General features: G+C 42.0%; 1 protein-coding gene across 1 annotated transcript; it reads right to left on the reverse strand.

Annotated features, from left to right (window-relative positions):
- Positions 1–857: 857 nt before the first annotated feature.
- On the reverse strand, positions 858–20,587 carry Prp8 (pre-mRNA processing factor 8). The gene is made up of 7 exons (XM_065237738.1): positions 20,440–20,587; positions 19,156–20,171; positions 18,951–19,076; positions 17,709–18,570; positions 16,817–17,641; positions 16,563–16,755; positions 858–5,141 (listed from the first exon to the last, which is right to left on the reverse strand). Exons 2-7 carry the CDS (start codon positions 20,160–20,162, stop codon positions 1,003–1,005), a joined length of 7,152 nt encoding a protein of 2,383 aa, XP_065093810.1. The 5' UTR covers positions 20,163–20,171; positions 20,440–20,587; the 3' UTR covers positions 858–1,002.
- Positions 20,588–20,808: the final 221 nt, after the last annotated feature.

Consider the following 20,808-nt stretch of genomic DNA (forward strand, 5'->3'; position numbering starts at 1 on the left):
AAACTGGGAAATCTATCAGATCACAAAAACTTGAAAAATCTTTCAAAGGTATTATTGATTATTTTACACAAAAACCAACAAGTAATATTAAATCTTTTGTATCGTATGCTAATGCCAATTGACTGTAACAAAACTAATATGCTAAAATAAAATAAAATTTTAATAAAATTATATGCAAAATTTACTAGAAGATCATTACTTTATTGGTGAGAAGTTTCTAATAAGCCCTCCCAGTTCCTCTGTATACAGAACAAATCTGATACTATAATCAGAATTGCTCAGTCTGCATGAAGCAGCCGATTGCATCAAGGAAGTTCTATTAACAACCAAGAATTAATCGTTTGAGGTATACTGAAGCATTAAGAAGGTGATATGTGTCACTATAGGAAATCATCATCGTTGCAAATATAAAGAAATCAAACATAACCCTTTGCTTCAGTACCGTCAACCTCCATGTCCATGGGGAGGGCCTGCCAGCTTCGATTCGATTTGGCGCGAAATGCGTCAATAACTTTAAATTTTGGGGTTGTTAGAACAATTTTAAATGTGATTTCATGGTGTACTCTCCTATAGCCTAATAACTTACAGTAGGTCACTTGCCAATTTTTTTTTGTCGTTTAACACCGTGGTTATCTTATAGATAAAGCGTCTTGATGAAAACCTGTGTAGGTCCCCATCATCATCAACAGAAAATGCTCAAGATTCGGAACACAAGCGAACTCAAGAACTCCTATAACAATGATCCTCTGGCTACCAGGTAGATGCTGTTTCGAACCGCACCTAAGATCATAGCTAGTCGTTTGAAAAGTTTATTTTAGGGTAAGATTCGAAGAAAAAACCACACAAACCATGCGACGTTCTATTATTGTAAACTTTTTATTGAAGATACCGTCAAAGAGCCATGCGACTATTTACACAGTTACTTAAGAGTAAAACCTTACAACTAACATCCAGTACAGTCCAACACGCTCACACACTGGTTTCAGCCCGAATCGCTTCAACTTACGCAAACAAATCCTCCCGGTCAGCGCCGTTTCCATCGGCACCCTCCTCCAGGCTGGAGAACAGCAAGAAATGCGACGGTCTGTGTACCTCATGGTAGAACTCCTTTGGATTCGCCAACTGCAGTTCGTACTTCATGTTCGGATCGTGCCTCACGCCCATAAAGTTGTAGTTCCAGCTAGCCTGAGCCGGTACCATGAAGAAGCCCAGGAATTTGTTCGACAACAGCATCTGCACGCGTTCGTAGTGCGATGGTAGGTATCCTTTGGGATTGTTGCCCTTGTCGGTGTTCTTGTGACCCCACTCGTAACCGGATGGGGTTAATTTGTACGCGGTCAGGGAGCAAGAACCGGGTGTGAAGGAGCAGGTAATGATGATGGTCTTTTCGCCATCCCATGTGGTGTTTTCCGACATGATCTTTGCGTGGGTAGTGATGTCCTGAGGGGAAAGTTGAGGCAATTCGTTCGGTTGGGTATGGATCCAACCGAGAGGTTCCATGTCCTTGAGATACTGATGTGTAGGTAGGGTGTTGGGGAGGTTGATCTGTTGATGAGTACCCCACTGCGGTGGCATTACGATGCAGCGGATTTCCTTGACCTGTGGGTTATCTGGAGGGCTCACGCCGTACAAATAACCGGAAATTTGCGCTCGGAGATCGGAAATGGTGACGAATTTCTTGAGGATGTTCTTCGGGAGAATGTACGTGTAGCCGGTTTCCTTGATGTCGTCCGAACTGACGTAGATGTGGTTGGTTCGGAGATGAAGGTTCGTGGCAGAGATGGCTCGAACGCGCCATTCGGTTTTCGAGCTGAAGGTGGTGGTTTCGTAGTTGCTGGTAGTTGAAGTGATAATCTCGTCGCCATGTTTGTTGGTAGTTCTGGTGGTGGTTGCCGTGAGTTGAGACTGTTCCTTTGTTTGTTTCTCAATTTCAGCAATCTGTTGACGTTGAGCCGACGGGGCGGAAATCTCCATACCAAGGATGATGTCACGGATTTCCGACTGGGTGAGAGAGGCAACGTTCACGTTGTTCTTCTTGCCGTAATCGGCGAGAATCAAATCTTTGAGCTGCACTTCAACCTTGATCCATTCTTCATCGCTGAGAGTCGGCCAAATGTGGTGAGCTTCGGTGATTGTGGTCTTGTCCGGTTTAAGGATGACCTTTGTCCTTTCAGTGTTCACGTGCAGTGCGCGCAGGATCAAGATCAATCGAGAGAACGCAGTATACGACGAGATAGTCTTCAACCAATCATCGTACAGATTGAACAGGACCATCTGTGGTTCGGTAGCCTTCAGAATCAGATCACCAAACTTCTCTACCTTCAGGCAAGCCTGGAATGGTAGCTGCAGCTCAGAGCCCTTAATCACAATGTTCGGGAAATCGAGCAGATGGACTTCGAGAGGATCCAACATACCTTTTCTGGTGACGATGATCTGTTTGGGCTGTTCTTCAACGGGCAGTGATCGAATCAAAGCCGCTACTTCTTCAGCAGTCTTCCACTTGGCCAACTGACCCAGACGCTTCTGACCGGCCCACACGGACGTGTGGATGATCTTCAAGAACAGTTGTCCTGTTCGCGGATTGAAGATGAAGATGGCTCCGTTGATGGGTTTCGTGGTCAAGTTACCCTCGAAGGTTTTGTGGATCGTTACTCGGTACACATTGGTGTCGTCTACAAACCAGATGATCTGATTGGAGAAGAGTTCTCCGTAGTTCTGCGAGGAAAGGTAGGGTTCAGTCGGCTCCGAACTGTACAGTTGCAACGCCTTACGAATACGCTCTCGCAGTACATACAGAGCAGGATTGGCCTTCATGATCTTGGCCATAGCTTGCTGAATCAGTGGTTTACACCCCGGGAACCAGTTTCCGTAGGCACTGTGCAGATTGTACGCCAGATCGATCGCTATCAAAACGCCCGTTGGGGATGGATAGATGGACATGTTATCCGTGGTGTAATCCAAGAACTTGGCTCTTGCGTAACGTTCCACATCATGCGAATCGTAATCACCCCAACGAAGCTGGACGTCTAACCAATATTTCTGGGTAGTCGTGTTGTCCATTGTATCCTTTGTATCAGCCAACAGAGATGGCCGAGACACATTCCACTTGTAAGCAGGGAAAAGCAAAATATCCGCACAAGACGAGTTCATCTTGTAAGACTTCCTAGGATGGATCGTCTCCTTTTGAACCGTTTCGATTTCCAAAGCGTCCAACTCTTGATCAAACACCTGGCAGAGATCCATAACGATCGATTCGTGGATCTTTTGCCACAAATGAGCTCGGAAGATTTGAATCAACGAAATCTTCAAAGTTGGAATTTTACCGTGCATGAAAATACCGGTCAAATCCAGCTGTACCTGGAAACCTACGTACACGTTGGCTCGATTGATCGTAGGAGACCACCAGAGCGTGAACCGACGATTCGGAATCTGGTTCAAACCGGAACGCTGGGCATTGGTCAGCTTCTTGTACTTCATTGACTCTTCGAAACCGGATGCCTTTTCCCAGAAGAGACCCTCCCACGTTGGGAAGTACGTTCCCTTGAAGAGCGTGTGTTCCAAAATACCTTCCACACCACCTAAAGCCTGGATCATATCCGTTCGGTAGTTGTTCAAATTCCACAATTTACCATCATGACGCTGATGGGTCCACCAGAAGGGATTCTGCTTCAGTACCTGGTACTGCTTGAACTCAGTCCTAATTCTCCATCCCTTGTCATATGCCAACGTGTGACGATCCTTCTGGAACAGTGTGTTGATCCTAGGAATACCCCTGTCCCAACTGTCCTCCAAATCTTCCAACGTCAAACGTCTATTCTGAGCATTCGCTTCCTGCCTCTTCAAAGCGTACTCTGCCCAGACACGCTGCGAATCAATGAACTCACTCTCCCACGGCTGAATGTATCGATACAAGTTCGGAATCAACTGATCCTCATCGTGAGACATACCAGATCGGAAATGTGTAATGCCCACATCGGTCTGCTTGGACCACCTCAGATCCGACTGCGGAATCAGCACGTGACCCATACTCAACATTCCCAATCCACCCAACTCCTTCGGAGTGTAGAACACTACCGGCGGGAATCTCGAGGGCATTTTCGAGTTCAAACCGATCTTGATACGCGTCTGAATCTTGTTCTCACACTTCACCAGCAGATCCAGCAGTTCCTGCGTGTTGACAACCGCTTCCCGGAAATAGGTCATCAATCCGATCAGAGCCGTGTTCCACTTGTTGACAATTTTGGTGAAGGTAGTCGAACCGGAAGCCATCAGAATCTGACGGACACGGTTATGGAACCGGGAAAGGGATTCATCATCCACTCGCAGGAAACATTGAGCTGTACGTTCCTTGGTCACCTCGTTCTGTAAATTCCACACACCGTCACGGTGAGTGAATTCCTCGTTTTGAGTGCGGCATTTTGGCAGGATCCTGCATTCAAATCCGCACATATTGAACAGCAAGTTCGGATTATCCTTGGAGTACACCGAAACGAAAGTGTTATCCCACTGAACGGTAGTTACCGATCTTGGCAAACGATTTTTGATGTCCCAGAACACTGCCCGTCCCAAGTTGACATCATGCTTCATCAAGCGCATTCTGGCATCTCTCGGCCAGCACTTCTTATTGTTGTAACCGACAATGTTCTCATTGTTTGGATCCGGATGTTCCGTCAAGTACCGCTGAATTAAATCCCTCGCTTCCTCCGCCGTAAAGCGGAAGAAGATATGAATCCGATCCACATACCGGCAGTACAATCGAATCGGATGGCACGATTCCGTAGCCACATCTTGGAAGGTTAGGAAATCGTTTGGCATCTGCGGTGGACCGGCCATTTCACTGGCCCGTTGCAAGCCGAGCACCAGCAGATCCAACACCAGCCCGTAGTACTGGGCGATGAACGAAGCAAACTGCAGCCCACGAATGATTCCGTAACTGTTGGTGTGGTTCATGTCCTTGTAGTTGATGACCACGTTGTTCTTGGCGGTCATGTAATCGGCAATGTTGTGATCCACGATCAAGCGGAGCAGCCGATTCAGCAGGGTTAAATCGATCTTTTCGTACAGCTTCTCGTAGCGGGATTCTAGCAGCACGTTGCACTCGCCTTCGGAGACGTCCCATACCTCCTGCAGGTTGTTGATGCCTGTGAACGAGAGGAAAAGGATATCGTAACTTTAGTGGTAAACGGAATATATTTTTTTTCTGGGTCGATCCTAATAATGAAATCTTAAAAACTTTTCTAGACTTCATAGAACAATTTCTGAGCTGAGCAGACATCACTCTGAACTTTTCACCAGTGGAATGTAAGAAGTTTCAAGTATGAAACAGTTAAGGGTTGTGTCCAAAGCACGGCCGTATTGTTGACGTAGAACTATGGGATTAATTTTGCTGCTCCATTCAATCATATATTATTATTAATAACGAAACAAATGGTTTAGAAATTTCACTCCAAAGTGAGGAGTTCATTATTTTTTTATTGATCAGGCGATAATTGAATAAATCCTAAAATTAAGATTCAATTTTTGAAATTAGAAAATCAGTTTCTATATTATTTATGATTAGGTTCCAAAGGGTTCCAAACATGTTCACTCAACTTTCGGAAACTTACTAATGTTAGTCATGCATGGCGAAACACCTTTAGAAATCAAAGGGCACCTGACATCACGAATCTTTATGTTGCAGAACTATGACAGACAAGTCTAGACAAACATTTCTAAAGGTCCTATCTGTCATTGAAGCTGATTGGAGAAAAATTGATTTGAATTTTTGCAATATATTTTTAAATGCCATTTTTAATTACGATAATTTTTTGTTTCTTCAAATGCATAGGAAACACATAGAATTCGACTGAAGTGTATGTTTTTTCGTTTTATTCATAATTTTCAGGTTTAATTAGTGGTTTTGTTACATAGGACCTTTGGCTTTTTACAGTATCAGTTAGGACCTGTCAAATTGGTATGATTACAAAGATTAATGTTACTTAGGACCTTGGTAAGAATACGGTTTAGAGATCAGATAATAACATTATTTGTAATTGTTGATGGGCTTAAAACTACTATTCTGCCAATTTATCAAGTAAACAACATAGTTGAAGATGCTAATTTCAAATAACAGACTGTAGTGGTAATTTTTATACGATAGATGGAGTAGATGAAAGCATAGAGTTGATAGTTCCGTTAGAGTACGGCAGTGTGAAGATTGTATATAGATATTAGACAAGCGAGCTAGGACAACTTTTAAGGAAGGTACAAATCGGTTTTTGAAGTGCGGTAAACAATCGGTAGAACTGTTTCAAACACACAGTTGGTACATGAGCGGGTCGGTTTTCATCTCTTTTTGCCAGTGGTGGCGGGGGGGGGGGACACCCCTCACCATCCCTCTCCAAAGGGGGAGTTTGGTAAAGAGAGATAAAAAAACCGATTTGTACCTTCCTTAAAAGTTGTCCTAGCTCGCTTGTCTAATATCTATATACAATCTTCACACTGCCGTAACATTTTAAGTTTTATGAAATACTACAAAGCAATTATAAAACAACATTCATAAAACCCTGGTCAAGGCTATCTTGTCATTAATGCATCCACCAAAACCTCATTAAGACTAGAATGTGTCTAGTTGGCCCACCCTGAAGAAGGTTCTGAAGGGTGTATTCTCGAAGCTCTTCAAGATTGATTTACTGCAAAAGGTTGTATGACGAACGCATTGAGAACCATTTGAAAACTACAACAAAAGCTATTTAGCAACAATCAAAACCCTTTCCGAGCCGTTTCCCCTAGTCGCTTACTAAATCCACTAGGAAAGCATCAATCAAGATAGAAAAGGATTTATGAATCCGATCTTATCAAAATAATTATAATAGAAACTGATGGTATAAAAATCGTGTTGAATATCCAAATGTATTACAATAGTTCTCATTATGTGGCCTAGTTTTAAGTGCCTTATTAAATTTCATGTGAAGTGTACATGAAAACATCGAAAAAAATAGGTCCGCTCTCGTAAAACGTCGATTTGACTAATTATTTTACATTGAATAAAATAAATTATTTTTCAGATCGAGCTAGGCTGAGATTATTTTTTTATGATATTCGCATTTAAATGTTTGCTCATTGCTAAATTTACCAAAATATAGTTATATCCAAGGAAATATAGAGAGAAAATCGAAGATTGTAAAAAAACAAGCAAACTAAATGTAACATGGCGGTGGCATAAAAGTTGATTTTCATGGGTCATTTGTGAAAAAGTTGTTTTGCTTTTAAGAAATCCATAACAAAATCCTTATGTTGTAAAATGGCTTTTATGAAGAAAACTTGCAGGCTGAATTGTATTTATCTAAGGCCATTTTGCTTAATCTTAACCCGTTCAGATTTATGGCAGCATTTATGGAGGCAAAGTTGCTTGCAAAAGTTAAACGTCAAAGTTTGTTTATCTTTCGATAGTTGCGCTGTGAGATTCAGCATTCTTCCAGGCGATTATCTCCCGATGGCTTGGAAGCAGTTACTAAGAAAGTGTTCACAATATTTCGCATTTCGCACAACTGTAACCTCGATAATTCCCGAAAAGATCCCCTTCTTCCGGATGGTTCTGGAAGTGCACCATCAAACGATGCAGAAATGTACAGTTGAATTAATTTTTTCCAATTGATGACCCTTTCACCGAATAAAATCGCAGCTATGGATCGGAAACCAACTAGTGTCCGCTAACGGACAGTTTCAGTGGTTTGCTGTCGGTACTGACACAAGTTATTCCGATCTTCATCTATTCGCAAGGTCTGGAGAAGGCTGGTTTGTTTTCAGGCTGTTTTGACAATGTTTTATGAATTTGAGGACCACGCTCACTTCTCTCTTCTCCACCAGATGCTCAGTCGTTGATTGTAACCGTTCCGCCGGACGTGCTGGTTCTTCTAAAGAACTAAATTTTACTTCGGTCGTTAGCATCGCTTGAATTTTTCTTCCAACTTCGTTTATCCTTCGATATATCCTTGTCATAAATTTGGTTTTCATTCACTGTGAGGATCCATCCTTAAAATTCAATTTGTAAACAGAGGAGATTTTATGATACACTTTTAAAAGCCTAAAAGGCAACAATATATACCATTTGCTCTCATTTAAAACTTAATGGTTATATGATTGCTTTTATAATGATAGAACAGGTTTATAGAGTATTTTATCAAGACATCAATAAAAAATTGCTAATGAAGTTTATGATTGATTTATAGAACAGTTTTATGGTGGGATTGAGAACAACTTTAAATTTAATTTTAAAACATGACAGTTTTTGACTTCTCGACAGACTGTAAAAGGTTTTTAAAACAGCGAAAAGGTGAACTACTAAGCAGGAACGTGTTACACTGCAAAATGCTGGATTTAAACTAAATGGATTATTCATTGCCATTATAAAACCATCATAAATCAGAGTGGATGCCACATGATTGCAGAATTGTTACTTGGGGCGACTACCTGTTAGAGCAGGAGTTTCTCAGGGTAGCATTCTTGGGCCTATATTGTACAACATTTTCACTTCGGACCTTCCTGATTTGCCTCAGGGTTGCCACAAATCTTTGTTCGCTGATGACACAGGCATTTCCGCTAAAGGAAGAAGTCTTCGTGTTATTTGCAGCAGACTGCAGAAAAGTTTAGATATTTTCTCTTCTTATTTACAAAAATGGAAGATTTCTCCCAACGCTTCCAAAACTCAACTTATAATATTTCCACATAAGCCTAGAGCTTCGTTTTTGAAACCTAGTAATAGTCACATAGTCACTATGAACGGAGTTCCTATTTCCTGGTCAAACCAAGTGAAATATCTTGGATTAATACTTGACCAAAAATTAACAGAAAATGCATCGAAGGAGACCCCCTTGGCAAAGCATATTACATACTTTTCATAACAATTATTTTATAAAGTTCCATAAATTGAAATGTCCGGTTTAGTTGCGTTGTTCTTCATCAAGTCAGTAAAGTTGTTAATCAAGAAACCTTAATCGTAGTCCTGTAGTGGCGCACTTTGTTGTTGTTTAGAAGTTCCAAAAGTTCCCGTGGTTGATGTCAGCTTAATTCGTTCGTACAGTTTTGTGTCTTTAAGGAAACAGAGCAAAGCTGTTTCTGTTGAAGGGTCGTTAGCAAGAATATCTCTTATACCAGTTACCAGTCGAATCTAGATACTGAGGGCAAACAGCAATAATGTGTTCGACAGACTGCCGAATCCCACAAAAATCGCATAGGCTTTGATCGTATCGTCCCGACTGGAAGTGACTTATTCGTCTGATGCCGGTTCCCAACCTAGATAGGATTCGTTGATCTTTTCTATTGATTTGGTCATTTCATTTGGTAGTCTCACCTTTGACCTTACGAAGAAAAAGGTCTCTCTCTTGGTGCCATGCTACTGTCCAAGCTACCGAAATTATGTTTTTAACCAAGGTTTTGGCATCTTGAAAGGGTACCTGTGTGGTGAGTAGCTGCGAATCTCGACCTAAGGCCGCAAGCTTATCTGTGCTTTCATTGCCCGGGATGCCGCAGTGTCCGGGAATCCAAACGAAAAGAGTGTTAGGTTTCGCTGTCGCCCGGATCATTTATCGCCCATGGGTGACGTATACGGTCCTTTTTAAGGGCTTTAAGGACACTCGCGGAGTCTGATAATATGGCAGTATAAGTTGCCTTTGCATTGGTGCATTGAGCACATGTTTGGTAGCCGCTGGTGTATCACAAGATCTCTTCCTTACACACCAACACCTACTGTGCCATTGGCCTTGGAACCATCGGTGTATATTAAATCATATCCAGCTAACGTCTGGCTTAGCTAAATATTCCCCGGGAACACTGAGCCAGATGTCAGTAGTGTGCTTTGGTCAGAAATTTCATTGTTTTTGCTATGGTCATTCATATCGGTTTGTCGGTGCTCATACCACGCCTGTCTTTTTATTTTTATTTTTTACGGAAATTTATGATTGTTCAGTGTGTATTTTTTTCTAAAAAAGACAATCCAGTCTCCTACAACTTTGTCTCAGACGTCATTTAGATTAGATGAGCTGTTTTCGTGCTATGATTTATTGAAAAATATCGCATACGGGGATTGGAGTTTCGAACGCCTTTGGATACGGTTGTGTATTAAGTGTGTTCTCTGTTTTGTGCATGCATTCGCTTTCATAGTTTTCGGCTGCATTTGCCGGATTAGCGTTAACACTCTGCCTCCCGGACGGTTATACGTGTGTGAGTGGTGGTTTTCTCGCTTTCCGAGAAGTTTTAGAATCGAGAAAGAAAACATGATTCATCATGTTTGCAAGCAACAGAAGATTTAACGCTACCTGCGTTGTTTGATTTTTTCTCCCGGTCCAGAAATTTGTGGCATCGCGAGTGATAATTTTAATTTTAGTTTATTTACGCGGTGATGATGTTGGTTCACTCCAGGGTGTCTACTCAATCCAAGGAATCAAATTCCCTGAGTTTTTCAGGTTTTTCCAGGTCGGATGAAAAAAATTCCAGGTGCATACAAATTATACACATTATTATTTTATCTATTTTTCCATCTGGAATCCCTTTTATGTACTTATTGATTTATGTTATTTTCGATTGTTCAAACTTGGGCGTTGGTACTTTTAAGTCGGCACAGCAAAAAATTATTGAATATTACAGCAGAACAGATGCACATAGGTTGTTTAATATTAATTTGTACAATTTATGTTTAGTAAATGCACCAATAGTGGAGATACGTTAGTACAATGTACTTCTATAGCGGATTAGAGAGACTCTATAAGCCACCATAGGAACACATTGCACTTAAGTACCTCCACTATTGGTGCATTTATCCTACACATAATTTGCGAAAAGAAATTATATCCATGGGTCTAATATTGTATTTGGTTTTTGCAATCACATTAGTTATTCATACAGTAGCATGCATTACGTTAATCAAATATTACATTCTTTTTTGGTATTTGTGTGGTATTTTTTTAAATCAAGAATATAAATACATGTAAGAAACCTGTCTATACTATTTCGATAAAACGATATATCAAAATTTCATAACAATATGCTTTCAAAAACAAAATATCATTTTGATAATATGTTTGAGTCCAACTCTGTTTGGAAGATCAAGACAGAATAAATCGTGGTTTCACATGTCTAAAATCTCTTAAGGTCTGTTTAGACTATCTGATTTTGACCACCACCATAGTGAAAAATCTGCTCGAATTTACTTTCGACACACTTTGTCGAACCCCCCTGTTTGCTGGTGTTCACACTACTGCTTGCACATATAGAAAGAACTGTCAAGTTAGATTTTAATACAAAACTGTATCAGGAATCAAAAGTAAATACTTCCATCATGAATTACCGCAAAAATTGCTCTAGTTTCGGCAGACGTATTTGCTTTTATTATTTTAAATAAAATGAGAAAGAGAAGATGAACTTTGTGGAGTAGGAAATGGTTGCTCAGGAGGAACACCGGCAGGGATCTGGCTCATCTTGTCCATCAAGAGCTACGATATTAAGATGAAAATGGATTTCCAAACTTCTCCAGGATGTCGATACCAACTTTAGACAAGCTAGTGGGAAAAGTTCTCACTAGATATACATGATTCCTTTAGTTCTGAAAATTTCTGTTAACAACTCAATTCTGCAAGGTCTTCAAACCTTCTGACGTCCCTGAAGTTTTGTTTCTGTTCTCCGGTAAAATTTCTTTAAAGATCAACAATCTTTCCTGACAATCTGCAAATTTCTCGGTAGTTCTACAGATTTCTTTGAAGTTCTGTGTGTTCTTCAGAAGTTCTGAAAATTTTCCTAAAAATCTACAAGGTTCCTGAATCCCTGAAGATTTAAGATCCTTGAAGATCAACAATTATCTCTGATGTTCACAAAATTTCTAATAATCTACAAACCCCTCGAAAGTTCTGTAATTTTCTCTGCAGATTTTCATGGTTCAATTAATATCTGCAAATATCTCTGAACATCTATACAATTTTCTAAAGAATTAAAAGATTATCTAGAAATTTTTGAGCTTTCCGGAAGTTTTAGGAAGTATTCTGACGTTTTTCAAATTTTTCTGAAGCAGTGCAAATATCCCTAAAGATCAGCGAACTTACCTTAAGTTCTGTAAATGTCTTTCAAAATCCAAGAACTGCAGTAAAATTCTGAAAATTTATTTAAACATCTGCTAATTTTTGAGTAGATTTACGATCTACCCTCTGAATTTTTCTGAAGGTTCTAAAATTTATTTCAAATTCTGTAAAGTTTTCTGAAGTACTGTATTTCTACTCTAAAGATCTACGAACTGCCTTGAAGTTCAATAAATTTCACAGTAGATCTTCGAACTTTTCTAAAGTTCTTTAAATTTCTTTGTGGATTCTTGATCTAAAGATAGGCGAACTTTCCCGAAAATCTGTAAGTTTTGCTGAAGTTTTGCAAATTTTTCTAAAGACGTACGAACTTTCTGACGTTTTACAGACTTCTCTTAAGGTCTACGGACTTCTCTGAAGTTCTTTAGATCTATCTATTTCCGACTTTCATGGAGTTCTGCAAAATATTGTACTTTTGTACTTCGCTGCGATTTGTTTTTGGAATTGAGGTGCTTTAGTGACATGTAACGAATTTTTCTGATGATCACACATTTGTGAGGAACTGTGAAACTTTCTGTCAAATTCCTGCAAATATCTTTAAAGTTCTGTAAAGTAGTCTTAAGTTCCGTAGCTCTATTCCCAAGATCTACAGATTGAGGCTCAATAAATTTCTCAGTAGATCTGCAAACTTCTCTGATGTTTTGTAAATTCCTCTCGGGTTACCATGAAGATTTAAAAATTTCCTAAAGTTGTCAAAATTTATCTGAAAATATTTGAGCTTCTTTGAAGTTTTAAATGTCTCTCTCAAGATCTACAAATTTTCCTGAAATTGTGTACATATTTTTTTTTAAATCGCCGAACTTCCCTGAAGTTCTGCAATTTTTACTGAAGATCCATTAACATTTCTGAGATTCTTGTGATTTTTTCAGATGTCCTGTAATTTTTTCTAAGTTCTGTAGCTTTGTTCTGAAGATCTACGAGCTTTTCTGATGTTGAATAATGTTTCGAGGATCTCCAAACTTCTGTGAAATACTTTATATTTCACTGTAGATTCTTGAACTTGTCTGAAGTTATGCGAATTTCCCTGAAGATTTGCAAAATTTCGCTTATAGTTTAACAAATTGATTTGAAATTATTTTTGCTTGCTTGAAGTTTTGAACATTTCTTTGAACATTTATCTGAAGATCTACGACCTCTCTTGTGATTTTGTTTTTATGAATTTCTGTTAATTACTTTTAATTTTTTTGTAGTTCTGTTCTCAAGATCTACGAACTATACTGAAGCTCAACAAATTTCTCAATAGATCTCCGACCCTCTCTGAAGCCCAAAAAAAAAATCAATGTAGACTCTCAGACCTGCTGTCTGGCATGCTTATTCTTATACAATACATGCTTCGTATACTTCCTTTTGACGGTTGCCAGTCTCTCTTTTTCGGCTGTTTCCTTTTTACGACGATTTTGATCCTCCACATACAAATCAGCGAAGAGTGAGCGTGACAAGACTCTCTTAATGAACTTGTCTCGTTCGCACACGTTTTCTTAGCTGTCAGATGCTTGTCAAGTTCAGTGTCCTTAAGAAATGTTTCGAGAAACTGAACGAAAAACTTCTTTTGAATTACGAATGAAGTGATAATTGGAAAATTCCCTGAGTGGAACCAAAATTCCCTGAATATTCCAGGTTTTCCAGAAAAAAATAAAATTCCCTGTAAATTTCCGGTTTTCCAGGTTTTTCCAGGTAGCAGACGCCCTGCGACTCGCAAATATTTTTGAAAAAATTAAGTGTTTTCGAACGAAAGTGTACCATAAGTGCTTCTGAACGTGTTTCGCAGTTGGGTGTGGTGAAATTCGTGCATTCTCGTTTGATTTTGGAAATCCGTATCACAAAATTGCCCACCGATTCCTTTTTTTGCCGTTCGACGACGACAGGTGTGCTTTCGCAAGAGTAACGTTTATTGGATCCGTTTCTTTGCACGGGAGTGTTTTTTTTTTGTAACTAGCGTAAGTGTGCCTGCGATTTGCATCTACTGACGGAGATTGTGAGTAAGCTGAAGGATGTCTCGCTGGATACGCCCAAGACTGGACGGGCGGTAGCTGGTGGCCGTGAACGGTTCCTGGGGAAAGCACTTGATGCGAACTTCCTCCCAGATCACCATGGCAATACAGGAAGTATCACAACAAAGGTAATTGCTATTAGATATTTTGCAAACAGTGAAAGATAGCCGACATGAAGAACCAGTGGAGGTACCGGGTAAAGGTGTTTATCTTAGACAAATGGTAAGTTGCAAATTCTCTGTTGTCGTTGTCGTAGGCGCCGTCGTAGTCGTAGGCAGTACCGTTAGTATATTTAAAATTAAACATCAACCGCTGAAAATATGAATTATCGCGTATTTCTGTTGTTCATTACATTCCAAGTGGAATTCGAGAACGTAATTTCATTTGAATAGCTTGTTTAACCAGGTCTTAAACAATCGTCACGTCGGTCATAGCTTGTTATGATTGTCTGAACCATGCGTAAAGAGAAAATCGAAACATTGAACGTCGCGTGAAAGTGGATCTTAATGAAGGCCTAAGTACTCTTTCGTAGCTTTTAGTTTTGGGATTTCAAAGATCGTCGGTTGCAGTGGCTTGCTTACTGAGGAGAAAGACGCGGTCCCAGATCCTTTCATATTAAAAATATTAAAATATAACTTGTTTATCGAGTATTTTGTAAAACTTTTCGTTGTCGTCGGTGCCGGGTTTGAATAGTTATAAAAACTTGAGCAACGCTATAATGTGATATGAGAGGCTCGGTGGCCTTAGAGCAACCGTTTTTGCTTACTGAGCAGAACATCATGAGTCTTATCTCAAGCCCATCCACATTCAAGATTCGTCAATGATTAAAAAGGAGCTCGTCTGCCTAGTGGCAAACGTTTTTGCTTACTGAGCAGAAGACCGTGGGTTCAATCCCAAGCTCCTTCGCGTTATACGATCGTTAGGACATCAATTCAGCTTATCGTTTACCAAAACGAACCCTGCTGCTAACCCAACCATCTTACCCAACATTCCTGTGATTCCTCGTGGAAGTGCAGAGGACTCCTCGGCTTCCATCAAAGCGAGTGTCACGTCAACACATTCATACCCATTCCTTTCTTGACCTGCGTTCAGGCGCGGCTGGCGCTGGTATTGCCTATTTCGAGATCACCAGTTTTTACACATTGAGGATGATTGCTAGTCCCAAGCATCGTCTATTGGTTTTCTGTGTAATTACAGCTGGTCTGGCAATAACAGGGTAGCAACCGTGGGCGGTCAATCATGCTCATGCTCATTTATTGAAAAAATATCGCATACGCCATTTTGAAAAATGTGGCGTTAGTCAAAATGGCCGAGTTCCAGCAAAAACTTGATTCATTGCCTTCAGCGAACAATTATGCAAAGTTTCATGGAATTCTGAGTGGTAAAAACCAAAATTTGTCTATTTTTCCGCTCAATTCAAACATAAACTCTACCGTGAGTCGCACAATCAATACTGGTAAAAAATCCGTATCGCCAAACGAACCAGCTGGATGGACTTTCTGAAAGGAATGAATTCGTCACAGTCTTCGGCCGACTTATGGAGGCAATTCAACGCCCTCAATGAGAAACGGCGCATGACACCGCTCCACGTACAGATTAACGGTGAAGCGGTTTCTGACCCTGCAATTGTAGCGGACGAACTCGGCTCGTACTTTGCCGATCGAGAAGTACGAAGACGAATTCAAGCGGAACGTCATCCATCGCAAGTTTCACTGTTTCTTCTGATGCTGGGAACTCGGACATCAACCAGGCATTCTCCTGGCAGGCGGGTCCCGACGAAATCGGGTACCCTCTACTCAAGAGGTTACCAACGCCAGGCCAGTTACGGTTGCTGAAGCTTTTCAAAAAGCTCTGGCTCACCAACTCGTATCCAGTGTCGTGGAAGGAGAGCTTAGTCATTCCCACCCCAAAAACCAATGAAACAACCCGTGAAGTTAGCAAGTTCCGGCCAATAGCATTAACATGCTATCCTGGAGCGAATGGTCAACAGGAGTCTAAAGCATTTCCTTGAAGCCGAAAACCTGCTAGACCATCGAAAGCACGCCTTCCGTCAAGGGTACGGAACGTCAACTTATTTCGCAACATTAGGGGAGGTCCTCAAGAATGCCAACGATAGCGGTCTCCATACCGAGACCGTCTCGCTGGATATATCGAAGGCCTTCAACGTGGACGCCCCTCGTCTTAGAGCAGCTTGTCAACTGGGGCCTGGCCTTGTCCACTTCATCAAAAATTTCCTGACCGATCGTTCTTTCAGAGTTAATATGAATAAGGCTTCTTTTCAATATTATTTCCAAAAAAAAACGCGTTTGTTTCACATACATGGTAACAGCTGATAGATGAGCTACCGCAAGCGTGAGGTTTGCAACAAGGGGATGATATCGGATGCCAATCTCATTGTCACAAAGCACACACCCGCAATATTCTGACTGCTCACGTCCTGAAAACGTAAATAAATTCTGAACCTCACCTTGGCACCACTTGTACACCAACAGCGGGGGTGGTTCCGTATCGCTCGGCTTGATCCACGGCGGGAACAGGCGGCGTTTATCCGCTTCGTACCACAGGTACTGATCCAGATAGGCGTCGGTGATCTTCTCCAACGGTTCGACGTCGTACACGGGAATCAAATGGCTGTACAGGTCCATAAACTCGATTCCGGTCTGAAAATAGGCTTTAATTATTGAACGGTTCCATAGCATATTAGATAATGGCTAACGGAACCTCTTTAAATGCTCGCTGCGTCAGCAGATGACGCTTGATTCTAGACAACGCCTCGTGGGGATTATCGTAGGCTTGTTCGATCAACCCCAGTTCCTCGCGCTGGCTCTGATTGAGACGCGACTTGACACTGTACGCTTCCTTCAATCTTTCCAAAGCCAAAATCAGCAACTTGGTGTCGTGTTTGTACGACAATGGGGGGAACGGAATCGGTGCAAAGCGACGCGATTCCAACCAATGCACCGTCGTTGTGTAGATGGCGACGGCTTCTTCAGGGGAAATGTAGGGACCATCCTTCAGATAGTTGTGCTGTCGTTCCTGTTCCGCTTTCAGGTAGAGTCGCGTCAGTCGACCGAGGTTCTTCTTACAGACGGTCTTGTCGACGGTGGCACCACGGCGAATACGCTCCCGATTGTAGTGAGCGGTATTGGTCCACCAATCAGCCTTCATCTTGACGTAACGCAGAATCATGTTTTCGATAGGAATTGGCAACCCGGGTACCTTCCAGGGGATGTTAGCCTTCCAGCATCGCCAAGCTTCGGACAAATGCTGCAGAATGGTTCTAGCCTTGTTCTGTTTGATTCCCTCCGGCATCATGTCTACAATGTCGTGCATAACCGAAGCACGCAGCTCCAGATCAAAGTGCGACTCGACGCGCTGCTTCGTGACCGTCTTGGCAATGCCCTTCGAGTGTCGACCTTCGAACTGACGGGAGAGCAGATTGCCAAGCCATCGCTCCAATAACGGAGTGATACCCCGCATGAAGAACAACCAAACGCGCCATCCCGGAGCCCAGAAACCACAACCAGGGCCTTTACCCACGGGGCCCTAGAAAGATGTTATGAAGGTCAATAAATCGTTGAAGATTTCGGTTTGATAATTGATTGGAACCTACCGTATTGAACCGATAGTAGATCAAGTGCTTCAAGTCCTTGCACATACGAATCTGCCGCATCAGTTTGTACTTGTAGCGGTACATTCCGGTCAGTTGGCCAACGTGAGCGAAAATGTACTGTAGACCATCCGCCAGTTGGAATGCATCCACGTTGTTCAACCGGTACTGGACGTGGGAATCGATGATCAATTTGGTCAGACGTAAGATTTCACGACACAGATGGAACGCATTGCCGAAGCGAGACTTCTTACGTTCCTTTGTGGTAAGGGTCTTTACCGGTTTCAAATTGAAGTTGTAATCCAAATGGAGATAGTTCAAGTTCTTACGGTGAATCAACAGATTCAACATGTTGTAGCCCTGACGGCAGACCTGTAGTCCAGCTTCGACCCAATCCAGCGTAGTGGTTTGGAAGAATTTGGTCGCCTTGAACGAACGGAACAGGTAGCGCTTCTTCTGAGGCTTCGGCTTGCGGTGTTTCAATGCGTTGAGTACGTAGTACTTGAGCAACTTCTGATAACTGACTCGGACCTTGACCGGGTGATTTGGCGGACAGTGCTCTTTGTACCAGTTTTTGACCAGTGGAATATCCATCGCTCGACGGCAACGACCCGAGCGAAGGTTGAACGGACGAGGCGCCCACAGAAGCGATATTCCATTTGCAGTGTTGTCCGTGTACAGAGGCGTATCCTGAAGGAATGGTTGGACTTCTTCCGGGAGCGTAAATTCTTCGTCATCATCCGGAAGTGGCTCTGTTGATTTGACGGCATGCCGATGGGCGATCGGATTGATCAGCGGATCAAAGTAGAATGCTGGTAGATCGGGATCCTCGGTTTTGATGAAAACCACGTTCGGAGTGTGGTACCTGGGGGAAGAGAAGTGAGGCAGAATCTATTACACATAGATAGTGACGGTTTCTTGGAAACTAGAGTTATGAGCGATTATTGAATGTACGTGACCCTCAACGATTACTTCCATTGATCTTCGGTAAGTAATCAACATGCAGATCACAGTCGATGAACATATTTGAAGAAAGTAATTAAAATAACTAGAATTTAAAAGTGTGATATTATGCAGGTTGGCATAAATGCGATTTGCTAAGTAGTAAGTTGGTCCTTATTCGACTTTGGTTTGTTCTACCACCGGGAATATAGAATGATCTTGATACTGCAACGATCGATTCCTCTCAAGCGATGGTCTTATAATCAATTTGAAATACAATCAACTTGATAACTAGAAACTTACCAGCACAGATGCACAAAGTGCGGCATATTGTTGTATAGATACGGGAAAGCAATCCTATACTCTGTTCGGATCGGTTGTCGGATGATGATTTTGTTGATATCGTTAAACTCATTCCAGTCGTCATCCCTACAAAGAAACAAAAGCCAAAGCAGTACCATGAAATTACCATTCTCCAAAATACGTATCAATTCAAATTTCTCATTACCCGACATTGTGATCCTTGATAAGCGGCTCAAATTTGGGCCCACCCGGAATGGCCATATTCAACGCCTTGGCCGTGAAGAAGCTCTTCGGGTCGAACAGATAGAAGAAATTGCTGTCCACCAAATCCGTAAGCAGTTGATTGGCCAATCGATACAGTGTTGCCATTTGCGGCAACGAAAGATTCCACTTTCTGTAGGTCGATCCATTTACGTAAGGCGATCCAACCAGCGGACGATGTTCGTAGAACCAATCGTGAACGCTACCATCTTCATCCGCGTCCAGTTCGATCTGAATCGCTTCCAGCGGTTCCACGTCCAGTACGTTATCCGCATAATCCAGTGGAGGTTCCTCATCATCGAATGGCGGAAATCGCATACGCTTAAAATGACGACGATCACGCTTCTCACGACGCATCATAATCCACATGGTGCCCCACTGGGCGATATACACCGGTTCGATAACCCACGGGATTTCGTTCACAAAAGTGATCGCCCCCGTAATGTGATACAGTACCGGAACGTCTCGAATCTGTTCCCATGGCATGGGCATATTCTCCAACAGCTTCATAACCGCATGCGGCATGTACTTCAAAGCTCCCAGATAAACTCGCTTGTCGTGCCTGTACTTCCTGCTCGTCATATCGCCATGATCTCGTATAATTTTCCGGATGTGCTCCGGTGGCATGTCCTCCTTTTGTGCATCAATAAATCCAAATTTACGCTTGTCGGCAAACCGCTTCGTCTGCAGCTGTTGCCATTTTTGAGCCTTCTCCATCAGTTTCTCCTCCGAAAGAACCAAATCCGGCTTTGGCGGACCGGGCGGTGGAATGTGTCCCATCGGTGGCGGGATCTGCATCTGCGTGGCAGCCAGCTGCTGAGCATGCATCTGGGCAGCTGCCGCTTGATGCTGTTGCTGTGCCTGAGCTTGCTGCACAGCAAATACCTGCTGCTGGGCCATCATATGGGCGGCCCATTGATTGGGAGGAATCATATACGGAGGAAGAGCCATTTTTATTTTCTGTAAAAACAAAAATAAAAATCAATTTCCACACTTCAAATCCGCAACTAAACCAATTCCACAGACTAAAATCCCCAAATTTCAACCGATTTCAACTACCCAAGCAAAACAAACTGAATTTGCGTCGAAGGACAAAAATTTGGTGAAAGTCGGCCATTGCTGTCTGCTGATTGCTCGCCGCGGTGGCGAAGGCCGGCCGCGATGTAAAATTTTCAAACGAAATTTTACCCCACAAACAACACCGTTCGGATGTAAATTTCACACTTACCGGTATTGGCGTCCCCTAATTTACAATTTGCACTAGTTTTTCATCAGTTTTACACTAATTTTGCACGGTAAAAAAGGATAAAGATCGCGACTTTAAAACGCGTTTCACTAAACGTTTTTGCGATGTTCAACTTTTCAACCAGATGCACCAACACACTCTCAGTTCAGGTTTTTGACAGCTGCCGCTGGTAGAATCTGATAGGGTTTCCAGTTTAGTGGAGGGTGTGAGTAAATAGAGCTGGATGATATTTAACCGCTACCTATACACTCAACAATAAATAAAATCATAAAAGCATAAAAACTATGAAAATTCCCGCTTCACCTTATTGACCACAAACGAAGTGACAGCCGGAGCGGCTCGAAAACTTTG

The sequence above is a fragment of the Ochlerotatus camptorhynchus genome, unplaced genomic scaffold (genome assembly GCF_037179485.1).
Source record: "Ochlerotatus camptorhynchus isolate MF236.1 unplaced genomic scaffold, CSIRO-AGI_Acam_v1.1 ptg000639l, whole genome shotgun sequence".
NCBI classification, from domain to species: domain Eukaryota; kingdom Metazoa; phylum Arthropoda; class Insecta; order Diptera; family Culicidae; genus Ochlerotatus; species Ochlerotatus camptorhynchus.